This window comes from Symsagittifera roscoffensis, chromosome 4 (genome assembly GCF_963678635.1).
Source record: "Symsagittifera roscoffensis chromosome 4, txSymRosc1.1, whole genome shotgun sequence".
In the NCBI taxonomy this organism is placed as follows: Eukaryota; Metazoa; Xenacoelomorpha; order Acoela; family Convolutidae; genus Symsagittifera; species Symsagittifera roscoffensis.
The window spans coordinates 40,877,602-40,894,430 of record NC_087065.1 but is presented as its reverse complement, the minus strand read 5'-3'; the positions used below and the strand labels follow the sequence as shown (position 1 = coordinate 40,894,430).

The following is a 16,829-nucleotide window of genomic DNA, read 5'->3' as shown; positions in this document are numbered from 1 at the left end:
AACCTTATTTGTTTGTGGTCGCTCCTTTTTAGTTCAGATTGCGACTTGTCTTCGTTTTTTCTGAACTGTAAAAGCCATGGGAAAGTGAGCGCTTTTGGTTTCGAATTTTATGTTTTCTTGTAGCTTCTAAAGTTCGCTTCAAAAATTTCAATGGTTTGAAGAAGTTTTTATCTGGTATTATCATTATTGCGATTTCAGAAATGATAAGCAAAATGCGGCAGTGTGCTTTGAGAAAGTTCTAAAGAGTGAGGCTGGCAACTATGAGACAATGAAGATTTTGGGTTCCCTCTACGCGGCCTCGGAGGACTTGGTCAAGCGAGACAGGGCGAAACAGTTGTTGAAACAGGTCACTGACCAGCACCCAGATGACGTAGAGGCCTGGATAGAGTACGCTCAGATACTTGAACAGTATGACCTACAAGTGAGATATGTTTTTTTTTGTTGATGCTTGCAAATGTGAATACAAACATGGCTTAGGTTGAAAGACCCGCAAAGTTTTCTCACGATGAACTTGTTTCAGGGAGCTCTGAGTGCCTACGAGGAGGTGATGAAAATTCTGAAAGAGCAGCTGGGTGCAGATGTCCCTCCGGAGATACTGAACAACGTGGCTGCCCTCCAGTTTAGACTGGGAAACCTCAACAAAGCAGAAGTAATGTTTTCTTGTGAATGGAGATGTTTTTTTTTGTCTTAAAAGGGTTATTTGTATTTAAATTGGGTAGAAACAGCCATCATGGGATGGGTTATACAAATTTTGCCAGCCAAATAAGAATGACTTGCCAGTCACTGAATAAATGATGTTTTGGACTGAAAATGAAGAAAACGCGAAAAACTAGCTTGATGATTTGAAATTTCAGTACGCTAATGGTAATTGACCTAAATTAAGAAACGTTTAGCTCCGCATGAATGGAATCATAATTTTGAAATAGCTATTCATATTTACTTTTGCGAAGCTAGTGTATTGGTACAAACCTTCCTTTTTTCCAAGCTAAGTCGCAAATATTGGTGCGGCACCCCAATAATGGTAGGGCGCCTTTACAGCTTTTTGATAGCCTGTGCTTTGACTTTCGAAAAGTAATAAATTAACACAGTTTTTTTATGCATTTTTAATTCATCGAATGAACCGAAACAAGCTATTCGTTTCAAACAACATGAACATAATGAAAACTCGATTTCAGAAATTTTCTAACTCAGTATATCTCGCAATTTTTTGAAATGCATAATTCATACATATTGTGACTTTATGCTTTGCGACTCGTTAATGCAAAGTTAATGTGGCAGCCTTCAGTTTGTTATATTCGAAATCATTACATGCAAAATTGAGTTTATTTGTTTCAAACAACTTCTTAATGTTAAAAACTCGATTTCAGAAACTCAGTATATCTCTCAATTTTTTTGAAATACATAATTTATACATAATGTGGCTTTATGCTTTGCGATTTGTTACATGCAATGTTAGTGTGGATGCCTTCAGTTTGTTATATTCCAAATTATTAATTGCAAAATTGAGTCTATTTGTATGTGGTGCTGAATCAATTTATTAGCATATGTAGCTGCTTTATTCGTGACTAGTGTTTGTCGGTTGTTAAGCTTGAGTGGCTGAGGGATAGTGCGTGAGACTCAAAATCTCTTGACTGCAGAAGGTCGCAGATTCGAATCCTACACGTAGCCGAGTTTTTGATAATTCGAGGCTTATTTCTACTTTTCCGTATTTAACTTGATAGAGCTGCTTTTCGGTCGTGTTCTCGCAAGTCTCAAAAAGATCTAAAATGAAAACAAATTAAAGCACTAATTTTTTGGCGTTGACCAAACTCTTTCGTGACGATTAAATTTTTTTAATATGTTTTTGTTATTTCAGCCAGAAGTTTCAATAGGAGGTATATATTCGATGAACGTAGTTCAGACTAATATATAGGTCAAGACGTTTTTGGAAACAGTAGGCTCAAATTTACTTTTTTTACGGTTTGACTTTTGATTTTTTTTTACGTTCAGTTCATTTCCTTTGTTTCCTTTATTGTAAGCGAAAGTGTAAAAGTCACGAAAATTTGATCGGTTTATAGTTGAAGATTTTCTAATTGAATTTTCAGATTTCTCAGCAAAATAAAAATTTACTTGGGTTAATTTTATCAAAAAAAGACAATCGTAAATTGTTCTAGAGTTTTAAAGAGCCTTGAAGCCATCTATTTTTTCGTCGAAATTTGAGATTTTTTCGAAAAGGAAGTCATTTTTTTTCTGTTTACCAGCAGCTCTTGATTTGATTGCAGAGTGGCTTCGAGGCAGCACTAGAGCGGTCGAAGGCGGAGCAGGAGCACGATGAGAAGTACTACAACGCCATCTCTCTCACAACCTACTACAATCTGGGCAGACTCAAGGAGGCCTCATTCCTGACAACAGAGGCAGAGCAAATATACAAGGCCATCATCAAAGAGTACCCTTCTTATATCGATTGTAAGCCTCACTTTTGTTCACCCTCAGTTTTTTGGGATGCATGGATGAACCCAATTATCAGCCTGATTGCTGGTATGTCGCCAAAGTTGATATTTGATCAGAGCACAAAGATGTCAGATTTTCAAATAAGCTAAGTTTGAAAGATTCCACTGGCAGTAATCTTGGTTCAAGAACAGCGAGCCCCGTTCTCAGCGATAGTAAACATTGATTTTTGTAGGTTATCTGCGACTCGGTTGTATGGCGAGAAACAGAGAGCAGATTTACGAGGCCTCCGACTGGTTCAAAGAAGCTCTTCAAGTCAACCAGAACAGTCCTGATATATGGGCGTTGATTGGCAACCTGCACTTGTGCAAGAACGAAGCGGCCCCTGGACAGAAGAAGTTTGAGCGTATTCTGCAGACACCTGGCCTGGAGAACGATACTTACAGTCTGGTGGCTTTGGGAAATGTCTGGCTGCACACTTTGCACGTGCCCAACAGAGACAAAGAAAAGGTAGAAAAACTTGAGCACAATTTAGACGATTGTTTGTTAGATTGTATTGAGTAACAAGTGCGTTTTTGGACTGTACCTTTTTGACTTCTGAGTCTTTGGGTGTAATGTTTTAAGAGTCCATATGAACGACCTGTGCGACTCTCATTGAATTGAAGTTTAAAGAAAAAGGTTTAATGTTAACGCAGTTTGTCCAAAATTGAGATAACGAATAAATTAATGCATGATTTAAGGAAACGAAGTTCCAGGAAAGAGCGTTGGCTTTCTATCGACAAGTGCTAAAGCTTGACCAAAGGAATCTTTATGCTGCGAATGGCTGTGGTGAGTTTTATAGCATCAACGAACAATCGTCGTGTTGGTTTTTTTTGTTTTTAGGAAAAAATTTAAAATGTGAGCACTTGATTAATTTTCAGAAACCTTTGATTCATCTAATTTTTTCCCCACAAAATATAATAGTTGGTAGATCCATTTATACGATCGGAGTTTATGGAATCAAAATGAGAAATGGTAAACTCAAATTGGCATCAAAATGAGAATTGGCTGAAATGATCAGGTTTGGCTTTTTATTCACGTGATTTGTACTGTATTTAGGTTGTGTGCTAGCACACAAGGGTTATTTGAGAGAGGCGCGCGACATTTTCTCCCAAGTGAGGGAAGCCACGACTGAAATGATAGATGTTTGGATCAATTTGGCACACATATACGTGGAACAAAAGCAATATCTCAGTGCAATACAAATGGTAAGCGAAGGCTGGTGTGTCATTTTTCAAATTTAATGATTACACTATCGCGCTTGCGAGATTAGTGTATTAGTATGAACCTACTTTTTTTCTTACCAAACTCGCAAATGAAAGTGCTCATTCGGTGGCACTTTTGATATAATCACGATCTGTAGTCACGATAATTTCATAGCTCCTGCTGTCTGCTTCATTTGTGGCTAGTATTTACCGATTGTTAAGCGTCCGTGGCTGAGAGGTTAGGAAGTGAGATTTTTAATCTTAAAGTTGCAGTTTCGAATCCGTCCCGTGGCAGAATTTTTTAAAGAAATTCTAGGCTTATTACTACTTTTTTATTTAACTTTATAGAGCTGCTTTCTTATCGTGTTCTCGTATCGTGTTCTTGTTAGTGCGCAGCTTTGCCTCTGTGTCTATGATTGGAGAGTGTTTAAGAGTCGATGAGCGTAGTTCAGATTCTTATGTAGGTCACGATGATTTTTTTCAGGAAAAGTCTTTACCCTTGCGACAAGCCAGGGTATTTTAAATTTCAGGCTCGAATTTGCTTTCCGCGGCTCGACTTTTGATTTCTTCAGTTATCAGTTATTGCTGTTTTTGAAAGAAAGGCAAACTCTTCTATCGAGCAGCGAAAGTCTAGACGTCACGAAAAACGTGATCAACTTCTAATTTCGAAATTGAATTTATTTTTCTGATTTCCCAGCGAAATAAAATGTTAACTTTCAATCCAGGTTTCAAAAAAAGTGTCAATCATAAGTTTTCTATAAATTTGAAGAGCTATCAGGCCATCAATTATTTTTTTTTCTGTTCACTTGCGTTCATTGACTCTTTTCCAGCTGTTTGTTGACCATGTTTAATTTAATGCCGGGAAACATTTGTTGCTCATCGCGGTATATTTTTCCAGATGTCTTTTTCCGTTTTTTTAGTTTTTCAATCTAGATATCACCTCTCATATTCAACACTTGCGAGCGTAGTGTAATAGTACGGCTATTCTTTTTTTCCAACCTTAGTCTGAAATATTGCTTCCATTTTTTGTGGCGTCTTTATAGTTTTTTGTTAGAATGGGCTTTGACATTGGATTAGTAATAAGTTAACACAGTTGATGCAATCTTAATTCAATTGAAACGAGAAAAGCTATGTTTCAAACGACAGTTCAATAAAAAGACTCGAATTCAGAAATTTTCCAACGCAATATTTATTTCAATTTTTTTCAACTTGCATAATTTATACATATTTTTCATTTGTAGCTGCTCTGTGTGGCCAGTGTTAGTGAATTGTCAAGAGTGCGTGGCGCGGATGCGAGGAAAGGGAACTCTAAATCTCCTGGTCGTAGGAGCAATTCGGCCATAGGAAACGTTTTTAATTTTTACGGCTTTTTAATCTTATTTTTAGAGCTGCTTTTTGAGGTTTTCTCGCTAGTGTTTGCGAAGTGCAGCTTCGCCTCTGTGTTTAAACTAGATAGTTGTTCTGAGAGCTGTCATTAGCTGTTATTTATGAATTAGTATTGGTTCATGCCTCATAAGATCTGAAACATGCTTCTTGTCTTTTAGTATGAGTCGTGTATGGAGAAGTTTGGCAAACAGAATGACGTTGATCTTCTCCTTTACTTGGGCAGAGCTTTTATGAAGGCACAGAAGCTAGAAGAGGCAATGAAGGTCCTCATCCGAGCGAGACATGCAGATCCGACCCAGTCTCTGGTACTGTTTAACCTCTCTCTGGTTATGAACAAACTTGCTACTCAGACTCTAAAGGATGGCAAATCTAATCTGGCAGCTGTAACTAAGGCAGTGGACTCGCTTCATTTGGCCAAGAAGTAAGTTAATGCCATTTTCAACCAGTTTTTGAAACCTAGCAGTTTGATTTCCCCATGTGTTGCCATGCTAGTTAATAGTTCAGATCAAGTCAGAGCTGGGCTCTTTACCAGTTTCCCGCCCCTTTTCATTAAGGAAACCTAGTAAAAATTTGTTCGCGCTTGCACGTGAAATTGCAGTTTAGAACATCAAAAGTCATTTTAATTAGGCTTTCGTTAATCGAATTTCTGAAAATCTACGAGGAAACTGGAAAAGAGCCCAGAGCTGGTAAACGTCAGGGCTAGACCAAGTTACTTTATAATAATGATATGAATAATGGGAAGCAGTGATGAAGTGGCTGAAGTTTTCTTGCTAGGTAAAGATTGGGTTGTTCCATTCTCATCATAATATGTGCTCGTTGCTCTTTTGTGAGACTGCATTTCCCAGCCTAGAAAATAGTAAACGAAAACGCTTGAATGTAAGTTTATCCAGAACACATTAACTGTGCTCAGAAAACGAGATAGAAATCTTGCTTGTTGTTCTTTTTTTGCGTGAAAAAATGTTGTTCGAGAAGTGAAAACAAGTAAATTGTGTGTTACTGTTTGCAGGCAGTTGTTGCATCTGAGTGAGCACGGTGACAGGATGAAGTTCGACTTAAGAGTCGCCAAGGATCAGGCCAAGGCGTGTGATGATCTTCTGAGTCAGGCAGGATACCAGATCAAGAGGGCAACGGCGGAGGACCAGCAGCTGAAGATGCTAATGGCAGAACAGGAAAAGGAAAGACTGGCACTGAAGATGAAACAAGAAAAGGAGGAGGTAATTTTTTGTCCAATTTTGTGTGCGTTTCCAAGTTGATAGGCGGTTTCACCAGTTAACTTCTGCTCATTTGTAGGAAGAAAAACGATTAAAGCGTGAACAAGAAGCGCAGGAACTTCTTCAGAAACGGCAAACTATCCTAGAAAAAACTAAAAACCTGATGAACATCGGCGAAGTTCCTATGGACGAACCGAATAAGAAATCTAAATCTAGGAAGAAGAATCTCACAGGAGATATCTATAGCAGCGGAGACGAGGCCGGACCTTCTCTAGAGGCAGCTGCTAGACGACGTCAACAGCGAATTGAGAGACGTAAGGCAGAGGCTAAAGAGAATCAACGTCGCAAACAGACCATGGAAGAGTTGGAGGATTTGGACGACTTTTTAGACGACTCAGAGGTCTGGACAGAAGAGGAGAAGAAGAAATATCTGGAAAGGGTGAAGAATATGCCAAAAAAGCAAAAAATACGACATTTCAAGGCCATCACGGAAGATTCAGGTCTTTCGGCTAAACAGGTAAAGCTGCAATACAGACTGCAACTTTTGCATTAAAAATGAAGATTTTTTTTTCATTTGGAGCTCTTAAAAACAGTAATTTTTGTCTAATACATGCATTTAAATTTGATTATAAAAAATTTCCAGACCCAAGTGGGTTTGTGATGCGAGGGCTTCCGACTTTCAAGTTTAGCACAATACTTAACATTCGACGACTAAGGTACTGCTGAAATGGTTCCAGTTGCTGAACTTAAGTTGTATTAGTTGCTTCAAAAATTAAATGTTGTAGGATATTCTCACTTTGGGAATATTCATCCTCTTCATTAAATTTTTTTTTCTACAGAGACTGAAGGTGAAGAGTAAAGCTTTCATCAGTGACAGTGATGCTTCAAGTGATGATAGCGATGACAAAAGCAAAGAAAAGCCAACCAAAGACGCTCCCAAAAGTCCCTCTCCGAATGCGTAAGTTGATTTATAAGTATTGCCTAGATTTTTCAACTTAAAGAGGTGTCAAAACGACAGAGAATTGCAAATGTGTTTACTTGAGCCATGTCGGTTTGATTAAAGTACAGAACTAGTTTCTGTCGGTTTTTGACTGTTTATGCAAAGTGAAGTTACGCCTCCATTTTTTTAAAGATCTGTTTAAATGTCTAAATTATTTCGTTGTGGTCTATTTTGGCTATATTAGATGAACAATCTGTAAATGTGCCGTCCACTCTTGCTCATGTGTCTCTTTTGGAAGTTTGAAATTTGGTTAAAGTGTAAATGATTCTAGTGTATAGACTAACAAAGTCCGATGGTCTGTTTTTATTCTAAAAATGGGAATCATTTTTATAGATTCCCCAGCTGAATGAAAAAGTCATTCATGAAAGATTCCTGAGTCTCACCGTAATTCGTTTTTCCTATGAAAGATTAAAATGTTTTGTTAAACTTTTTTTTCAGTTTCTTTGTTTATTGACTGTGTTTTGACTGTCTTGAATTTTTGAAATAATTCTGACCTTGAGACAATGAGATGGCGTTAAAACTGCAATCGATATTTTAAACTGAATTTGAACTGAAAAAAGAGCAGTGCATAAATATAGCGCTTTTTTAGGCAATTTATTTTTCTGTCTTAATTCAAGAGCACAATTCAAAAAATTTTATCATTCAATATTGATTTGCCATGCAATTTTCAGAGCAAAAAACCACATTAAATGCCGACAAAAATGCAAACGAGAAACTTCAAATAAGTATTTTGATTTAATTTAAATTTGAAGGTCAGAATTATTTCAGAACTTTAATACGTTGTCCGATAAATTTGTTAAAAGCTATAAGCCGGGCTATAAGTCATTATTTGGTTTATAGTTTTTTGAAGTCTATTTTCTAGAGACCTTATAGCTCAAAATGGAAGATACGAATGGCGAAGTTCAGAAGAACCCCATTTCATTGCGGCTTTGGTTCACTTAGAAAAAACTCGAAAAAAATTGGTTCACAAAAATTTATCTACAAGATTTTTTTCAAAAACAAGTCAAAATCAGGTTAAAAATACCGTTGTGGTTAAGAGTAATGAAGGTAGTGAAGTCTCTTATATAGGTCTTGCTATTTTTTGTTAAAATTATAGGTCTTGCTATTTTTTTAGTCTTATAAATGGCTGTGCATAAAAGTCTCTAATAACTACAGATGTGCATTCACACATATTGATGCATTTATGAATGCACTTAGGTATATATGCACTTTCTGAGTTCAATTGAAATTCATCTGCTGAAAGTAACGTAAATAACACTCTCCAAATACGTGGAAATGGCGCGAAAAAAAGTGCATAGTTTCTGGTTTGGAATGTGGAATTTACTAGAATAAGTTTTACTGTGATTAAGAGTCGAGGAACGCAGTTCAGACTCTTATATAGGAGTTCGCGATGTTTTTTTTAGGAAAAGACTCAAATTCAGTTTTTTGCAGTTTGATTTTTTTGTAAGTTCAGTTCATGTCTTTTGTCAAAAGGAAGGAAAGTTTCACTATTCAACACCAAAAATGAACAAAAGGTCACGAAAATTGTGATCGACTTCTAGTTTCGAAAGTGGAATTTATTTTACAGATTTTCCAGCGAAATGAACATTTTACCTAGTGATCCATTTTACTCAAATCAGTTTAGAATTGTCAAAAACATTTTTTTGCTCAAATTCAAAGCTTTTTAAGGTCGTGCGTTCAAATTCGAAAGTTGAAGTTTTTTCAGACCCAAGTCAGTTTTTTACTTCCGTCCTTTGACTCTTTTCCCACTTTCTGTTGGCTAAGTTTATTTGTTAGTTTTATCTTGTCTTTCCTTTTTTCGCTTTTAGAACCTTGTAGAACCACTTTGCTTTGCCTCTGTTCTTCCATTCATTGGGTCGTACTTGTTCAGGATATTTCAAAACAGCATGAATTTTTGTGATAGAGATCTTGACTTTTTTGGATTTTTGTTTTCAAATTCTGCTTAGCTCATGCAAGTCATGGCTTTTGTCGGCAGATGAAAAAAGGATGTATCTTTTCCTATTTTGGACTTGTTGTACAACGGAGCTCGTAACATCAAAATTTATGTTGATCGTGTATTTATCTGAAACATGTCGTGTCATCCTTCGTTGGTCTGCATTTATTTAATATTTTTATCTGATGTTTAAAATTTTTTTAGTATATATTGTTCTATTCGCGTTGTGAAGTGCGAATATTTCTAAATGAAGGCTACGAAAATTGTCTAGTAAATTCGAGTTTCTGAAACTGCTTCAGCGATGGAGGAGAGGGCCCATCTAAGAAAAGGATGCGTCTGGCCTCTGATTCATCCACAGCAGCCAGTGACGCCGCTTCTGAGTCAGGCGCCGAAGGAGATGACAACAAGGCTTCGGTGAGCTAAATTAGATTAATGGTTTTGTCAACTCAAGCTGTTGATAGTGTTTTAAATTAAATGACTTATATAATGCTGCGAGTAAAATCTGTATATGCAGTATACGAGCTGAAGAAACAAGTCTAATTATTCAATGATTTCAAAGATGAAACTGAAGTTAGTAAAAATTATTAGCATCCATTTGACCAAATAAAAATTTTCAAACTATTTTTTGTTTCAGGCTTCAAAATCCAAAACTATCATTGGTAAGTTTTCAATTATCTGTTTCCATTTGAAAAATTTTATCAAGAGTAATGAATGTAGTTCAGAGTCTTATATAGGTCGCGATGATGTTTTTTTTTCGGAAAAGCCTAAATTTGTTAGACTCAAATATAATTTTTCGCGGTTTGATTTTGATTTTTTTTTTCATTTCATTTCTTTTGTTAAAATAGAAGCAAACTTCACTATCGATCAGCAAAAGTGTAAAAGCCACGAAAAACGTGATCCCCGTGTAGTTGGAAAGTGGAATTTAGTTTTCATATTTCCCAGCGAAATATTTTTATTGGTCTAGTTTTCTGAAATTTGGTTTATGTTATCAAAAAAGGGTCAAACATAAATTGTTCGTGAAATTTAAAAGCTTCAACGGCAGATAATTTTTGTACCGGCACAAGTTGAACTTTATTTGAAAAACGAGTCCGTTTTTTTTTGCGTTTTTTCTTGCATTCATTACTCTTTTCTAACCGTCAGTTGGCAATGGTTTTGAGTACTATGACTATAAATGCTTCGGTTTGTTTAGAATCCGATTCTGACTAAGGTTGATGGCGTCATCTGTCTCCTAATCAGACCTCTCTGCGAATCAAATAGCAGAATAGATGTTTGGCTTCCGATTTGATTCCTTGTCAGTGTGATTCATAATCGATTCAAATTGGCCAAATGATGAAAACTTTTTTGAGCAGCATTGTTTAATTTTATTGTCAGCGTATGTCATTCAAAATGATTATCTTATAGACTAAATAGTTTAATGTTATTCTCTCATGTTTTCTAATTTCAAAGATAGTGGCCGTTATTGAAGTTGAAGAATGTCGTTAATTTACCACCAAGTGGCGTCCAAGTTTGCCCCATGTCAAGCTGAAAAATATATATATATCTAAATTAGAAATCTCCAAGAATCGTTGAATCTCTAAGAATCGATGTCAGTGAGCTTGATTTGAACTTCGGGACCTTGTGAAAGATTTTACCATTACTCAAGCCACAAAAACTAGCGTTTTTTTTATTAATACGGAATTTTCATAGCCCAGCTCTCAAATTGTCTTAAAGCGTCTATGGTTTTGCACAAAAAGATGAAATTGTTATTGAGAGTCGATGAAAGTAGAGCAGACTCTTATATAGGTCTTATATAGGATAAATCTTAAAATTTGTTCAGGCTCAAATTTACGTTTTCCGGGTTGGTTTTGATTTCTTTTTAATTTTATTTCATTTCCGTTAAACGGAAGGCAAACTCCTCTATCGAACAGCAATAGCGCAAAGATCACGAAAAACATGATCGACTTAAAGTTTCGAAATGGAATTTAATTTTTGAAGTTTCCAGCTAAACATAAAATTTTACCTATTCATGCAGAATTTTTTTAATTGGGTTTAATTATTTAAAAAAGTGTCAATCATGAATTGTTCTAGAAACTTAGAGAGCTTTAGTGACATCTAGTTTTTTTTTTCTTTAAAATTTGAAAGTTCAAAAATTAAGTCGGTTTTTTGTTTGCTTGCGTTCATTGACTTTTTTCCAAATGTCTATTAGCTAAGTTTGTTCACTTTAAGCTGTCTGTTTTGGTGGTTTCAGTTGTGAAAGACCCATTTTAAGTTTTGATCTCTAACTAAATTTCTGCCGATGGAGCAACCATTGATTTTCTGAAGGTTTTAAGTATTATAAGTGATAATTTATTTTGTAGTTCTCAACGGAATAGTCAATAACAAATGATCAGTATTACTCAAATAAGATAGATTGTATCAAAAAGCCACTGAGAAAGTTTTATGAAACCAATTCTTTTTAAAGGCTGTATTTTTTCATACTTATTAAATTGTACTTTTTCTTATGTATTTTTTTGCTATAAGAGGCTGTATTGAACATATTAAAAACAAGGTTTCGTAGACTCATTGATTTTTTAGTAGTATAGAGCAACTCATGAACAGATCTGCAAGTTTCGCATCTCTGCTCAGCGCATCTTCATTTCATCAGATAAAGCTGTCTTTGTAGAATGTATTCTCCGTGAAAGTATTCTTTTAATGGCAGCTTTTGTATGCCTACGAGCCATAAGTGTGTAAGAGTATGGCTGGATTGTGCCCACGATTTAAGTACTTACATTTTTTAAAATATGAAATATGTTGCAATTTTCTTCCATCAATTTTCCACGCCTGAACTAGGGCATCTGTTTTTTGCATCTGTTTTTGCAAATCTTTGCCTCTATATTAAATCTCGCGCGTCAAATTCATTTTGAATATTCAATTTTGCTTCTTTTTACTTAGTAAACGCTTTTGATATAATATAAAGATGCAAACTTGTTTCAAAAGCTACGCTTGTGACCCAAGTTGGTATATCGCGAGAAGACAACCGGAACTGAACCAACGCCAGGTTTTATCTTCATATAATAGTGCTGTTGTTTATGTTTTTTGAGAACGGGTTTGCAATGATGACAACCCTTTCAGATAATGCACATAAAATTGCGAAAGCGCTTAATTGAACTTCGATTTTTGTTCTGTTTTCATTCTTGTGTTATCAGAATTCCACGTTTTTTTCTTCAAGAAAGTCCGCTTTCTGTGTTAATGTTCGCATGTCAAATTCATTTTGGATCATTATTTTGTCTTCTTTCACTCAGCCAACGCGTGTCAATTAGAATCTGTTTTTTTTCCAAGAAAAGTCCTTTTCTGTTTTCATTTTTATAATGTGAATTTTCTTCCTAAGTCTACTTCAGTCACTAATTGTGGTTAGTTTTTTTTTATATAACCCAGCGCTTAAAAACAATTGATAGCGTATGCGAGAAAGGTTTTTTTGAACTTTTGATTTTTAAGTCAAAGTTTTAAATGAGTAGTACAATATTAGGAGATTTTGGTGTTTAGAAGCGTTATCTCTGGTATGTATGTTTGTGCAAAATGCAAACATTTTCGATCAAAAAGATTTATTGAATTTGATGTAATTTGTTCTAGGACATTAGAAGCTTGCAGTAAAGAACCACTTTTGGTTGCTATTAGTCGAATGTCACTTTTTAGCGACTGTTGTTGAGTTAGTATCTGTTGTATCTAATATTTTAATGGCTAGTGTTTGATTTTCGATGGCGCAGTTGCCAGAATGTTAGACTCTTAAAATCGATATCAGTGGTTTTGGTTCCGGATGAAGGCAAAATTTTTAGTTTTCTTTTTTTAAACCTGTTTTTTTCTTTTAGTTTTCCAACATTATTTTGCCGTTTATCTGTTTTGTTTGCGAAGTGCAGCTTCGCCTCTACATATAGATCGTATTGTTTTTTAGTATTTTTTCAGTCAAAAGCTAGAAATTAGACTCTTCCCTGTTTGACTTTCTCTTAAAATTCAGATCATTTCCTTTCTTAAAAGGTAGGTAAACTTTACCATCAAACAGCAAAAAAGTAAAGGTCGTGGGAAACGTAAAGGGCTTCAGGTTTCGAGAATAGATTTAATTGTTTGAATTCCCAGCGGAAAAACCTATTCTTCGAGTTTTCTCTAAAGGTGATCATAAATGTCATCACCCCTTCTTGGAGTTAAAAGGGCTAAAAAATTGTTAAAGGTGAGTGATTTTTTGCTTCTTTTTGAGTTTTTATCTTTTATATTTTCCGTTTTCTTGAATCTTTTTACACTTTTTCAATAATCTGTTGTCTAAGGTGTTATTGGTTAAAATGGTGTAAAACTATAATTAAATTTCAAAAATATATACGCTCAAAATGAAGGCATTTTTTTCAAGTAAAGGCAATTTTTTTTTCGGTGTCCTTGAGTTCATTTTTATATTTCCAACTGTCTTTTAGCTACGTTCTAGCTGTATGTCAGAGACTTTCATTTTAGAATTTCTAGCTGTATGTCGGAGACTTTCATACTTGAATTCTTCTATAGCTAATTTGAGGAAATTTTCCGCGCTTTTTATGTGGGCGAAGTTAATTTTGTTTTTAGTTTCTCTGAGGTCCTCAAAGTTCCGACCATGCAATTTTTTTTAAAAAACGTATTTTTTGTTGTTAAAGTGATGTTTTATGTTCGTCCGAGTTTGAGCGGATCTGACCGGAAACCTAGCAAATATGTTCATCAGTAAAAGTAAAATACGCAAGTTTGACATCACTTTTTTTAATCAAAAAGCCTATCGAAAAACGAGCAATTCAAACCTGTTTTGTAAATTCTTTTGCAGATTGTTTTTGTTTGTTTCTATGTTTTTTGTTGTTGTCAAGAAGACGCTATAAAAAGCTTCATTTTCTCAAAATTAGACCAAAAATTAAAACTGATTTTTCTCTGCACCGAGCAACTGCGATTCAAAGACGAACTATTAATTGCTGTGTCGACATTATTGCGTATTTATGGCTTGATGTGGTTACGTGTTGGGTTTTTAAGACACGCTTCACGAACTCAGCATTACTCGAAGCTTGAAGTTTGCTCTTATTGTGGAAATGAAATGGAGGAAAAAGTCCTCGTCGTTGTTTTTTTTGAAATTTTTTTTGAAAAAATTATCCTCAATGGACTTAAGGTATTATGTCAAATCTTACAATATTGCGTAGTGACTGCTGCAAGCGAGATTCTGAATTGGTTTTAGGCAAAACAAATCATTTTTTTCCGGCCATTGAAAATCGAGAGAAATCCATTGAAAATCGTTTTCCACGCAAAATCTGGTACGACAAATAATGATCGGAATCTGTCGAGTGTTATATCATTTTAAAGCCCTGTTGGTCGTGTTTCTAACGAATTTTGGAAAATTCAAAAAGCTGTCCCAGTGTTGAGACAAACCGAAGTTTTTGAGTTTTAGACTGATTTCGAGCGATTAAAGCGACCGAGTAAAGCGGTGATACTGATCATTAAATTGGTCATTTAGGCTTAAAAGAATTGTTTTTTCTACTAAACACTAGGTTTTGGAAGCTTCATTTAGTCTTTAATGGCAGTAAAATTGGAAACTTACTGCACAAAAAATAGTAAAATTTTCTTTTGATTATTTTTTATTTGGTTTGTAATTTTTTTTTGAAGACAACTTTTGTCACTGAGGCCTTTTTCTTTATTTACACTAGCCAGCTTGCGATCGTAGTGTATTAGTTACTCTTTTTCAAGGCGTGTGTACAGTTTTGACTTCACAACACGCGCAATAAACGACACTAATTTGAAGAACTTGGTAAAAAAAATTGTAATTTTTGTAAAGATTTTTTTTGTAATTTTTGATGAATGTGGTCAGAATTTTCGGTGCCAATTGGACAGCAGTCTGCTATCCTTGTTTTGCTTGGGTCTGTTTATGCGTGAAATTAGATCTTTCGTGCTTGCGATATTACAGTTTTCATGATATAGAATCCCGTTTCGTTCGTGCTTTCTTACATAAAAAGGTGCTTGAAAAATTTATGAACGTTATTTTATTTTTTTTCCATTTCAAGTCCCAATTAAAAGTGCTTATTTGTTAGCGTTTGGCTACTTAAGTATTGGTAATTTGATAGCACCTGTTCTTTGCTTTTTTGGCGGCTAGTGTTTGCCTTCTTGCAAGCAAGAGAAGTAGATGCAAGGACAGGAGACTCCTAATTTGAGGGGCGGCGGTTAGGATCTATAAAATCATAAATTTTTTTGTTTTTTTTTAGCTTAAATCAGTGGTCTTTTGACATCAAATGCAGGTTTAGCAATTTTTTGTATGGACTTTAAGCTATTATTTGTAAGCTCTTAATGATTGTATTTAGTTCTTTCTCCTCCGCATCTTCGTAAGAAACAACAAATTTTCAAATAAAATATTCGAACTAAGTTTTTTTTCACTTTGGCTTTTTGAAAAACAAATAGGCAGAAATTTCTGTTTCATTTGCAAATATTGAATATGGGAATTTTTTTATCGGGGAAACGGACTCTGGTCAAATTTTCTTATAAGTATAATTAAGCTACAGTTACTTTGTTAAGATTACATTTAGTTCTTTTAAGATTAAGTTTTTTAAAATATGAGAATCTGGCTGATCTGGTTTCAAAAGTGCCTATGATTGTAATTTTATAATTAAACGTGTGATCGCTCCAACTGGCTGATCTGGTTTCAAAAGTACCTATAGTAAGTTTTTTTTCGCGGAAAGTATAAAAGTAAGTGTTAAAGATCTAAATGCTTCTTGAATGGCCGAGCACTGCTTGCCGAAGGCATCTGATTTCTATTCAGATGAAACTCGTGATGAAACTAATATAACCATTCAACCATGCACTTCGTCTGATGCATCTAAAGTCCTAATCGAGAATGTTAAAAGCGATTCTGAAGATTCGAGGAATACAAATCAGCAAACATCCGAAGCGATAGAAGTTGATCCTAAACTAGACGTGACTTCTGAAAAGGTTAACTGGGACCTATGTGTGTCACAGCGTCAACTAACTCTCCCAAAACCAAATGCAATCTTGAGGGTCAATATCACAGATATTGACGAGGAAACTGAATTATTTTCCGAGTCTTTAACGAAAGAAGTTGAGAAAGAAAAAGCCGCAGAGTTTTCAACTACGAAGATTGACAAAGATCGGAAGAAGAAACAAGCTGACCTGAGAGACTCGAAACGCGATGAGAGGAAGACTAAGTTTGAAAGTTACAATCTTCTCACTTCAAATGTGAACAGAAAAGGTCCGCAATCTCTCTTGAGCAAAGCATTGAAGTCACATCGCAAGGTTGCAGTTGTGACCAGGTCTTTCAAAGGCATTCGAGGAATTTGTGTCGGATTCGTTTTGGCTTTTGATCGTTACTGCAATGTATGTCTTATTGATGTTTGTGAAATTTGGCGAATACCATTGTATGGAGGTGCTTTTTTCAAAGAAGAACCTCTTGGTGTTTCGCAGTTGCGTGATTTGTTTTTAACTTCACAAAAATCAACAACAGTAACTGTGCTACCGCGTAGACTGCAGAAGCGAAACGTTTCTCAAATGTTTGTGAATGGTTCTAGTATAGTCTTGGTAACTTTCCTTGAGCCTGTTCTAAATCTTGAACGATGAAATTGATCTATGAAAAAAACTCAAAAAAAAAATATATATATTTTTAAATCTTTAAAAACTTT

The 16,829-nt window shown here is 35.2% G+C and overlaps 3 protein-coding genes across 3 annotated transcripts in view; all 3 read left to right on the top strand.

Annotated features, from left to right (window-relative positions):
* LOC134844682 (RNA polymerase-associated protein CTR9 homolog) overlaps positions 1–10,629 on the top strand; it is an 86,602-nt gene extending 75,973 nt beyond the window's left edge. Inside the window, exons 10-22 of the mRNA XM_063861492.1 lie at positions 199–421; positions 521–649; positions 2,262–2,445; positions 2,663–2,937; positions 3,168–3,255; positions 3,526–3,674; positions 5,216–5,478; positions 6,064–6,271; positions 6,348–6,785; positions 7,108–7,226; positions 9,501–9,615; positions 9,836–9,860; positions 10,391–10,629. Of these exons, the coding sequence (XP_063717562.1) occupies positions 199–421; positions 521–649; positions 2,262–2,445; positions 2,663–2,937; positions 3,168–3,255; positions 3,526–3,674; positions 5,216–5,478; positions 6,064–6,271; positions 6,348–6,785; positions 7,108–7,226; positions 9,501–9,615; positions 9,836–9,860; positions 10,391–10,407 (2,233 nt within the window). The 3' untranslated portion in view covers positions 10,408–10,629. The remainder of the gene's footprint in view (positions 1–198; positions 422–520; positions 650–2,261; positions 2,446–2,662; positions 2,938–3,167; positions 3,256–3,525; positions 3,675–5,215; positions 5,479–6,063; positions 6,272–6,347; positions 6,786–7,107; positions 7,227–9,500; positions 9,616–9,835; positions 9,861–10,390) is intronic.
* Positions 10,630–11,656: 1,027 nt separating this feature from the next.
* The window catches only part of LOC134844878 (uncharacterized), a 527,221-nt gene continuing 522,048 nt past the window's right edge, over positions 11,657–16,829 (top strand). Inside the window, exon 1 of the mRNA XM_063861698.1 lies at positions 11,657–11,667. The gene's annotated coding sequence lies outside the window, so the exon portion shown is untranslated. The remainder of the gene's footprint in view (positions 11,668–16,829) is intronic.
* On the top strand, positions 15,913–16,767 carry LOC134844880 (U7 snRNA-associated Sm-like protein LSm11). The gene has a single exon (XM_063861700.1). The coding sequence runs from the start codon at positions 15,913–15,915 to the stop codon at positions 16,765–16,767; it is 855 nt and encodes a 284-aa protein (XP_063717770.1).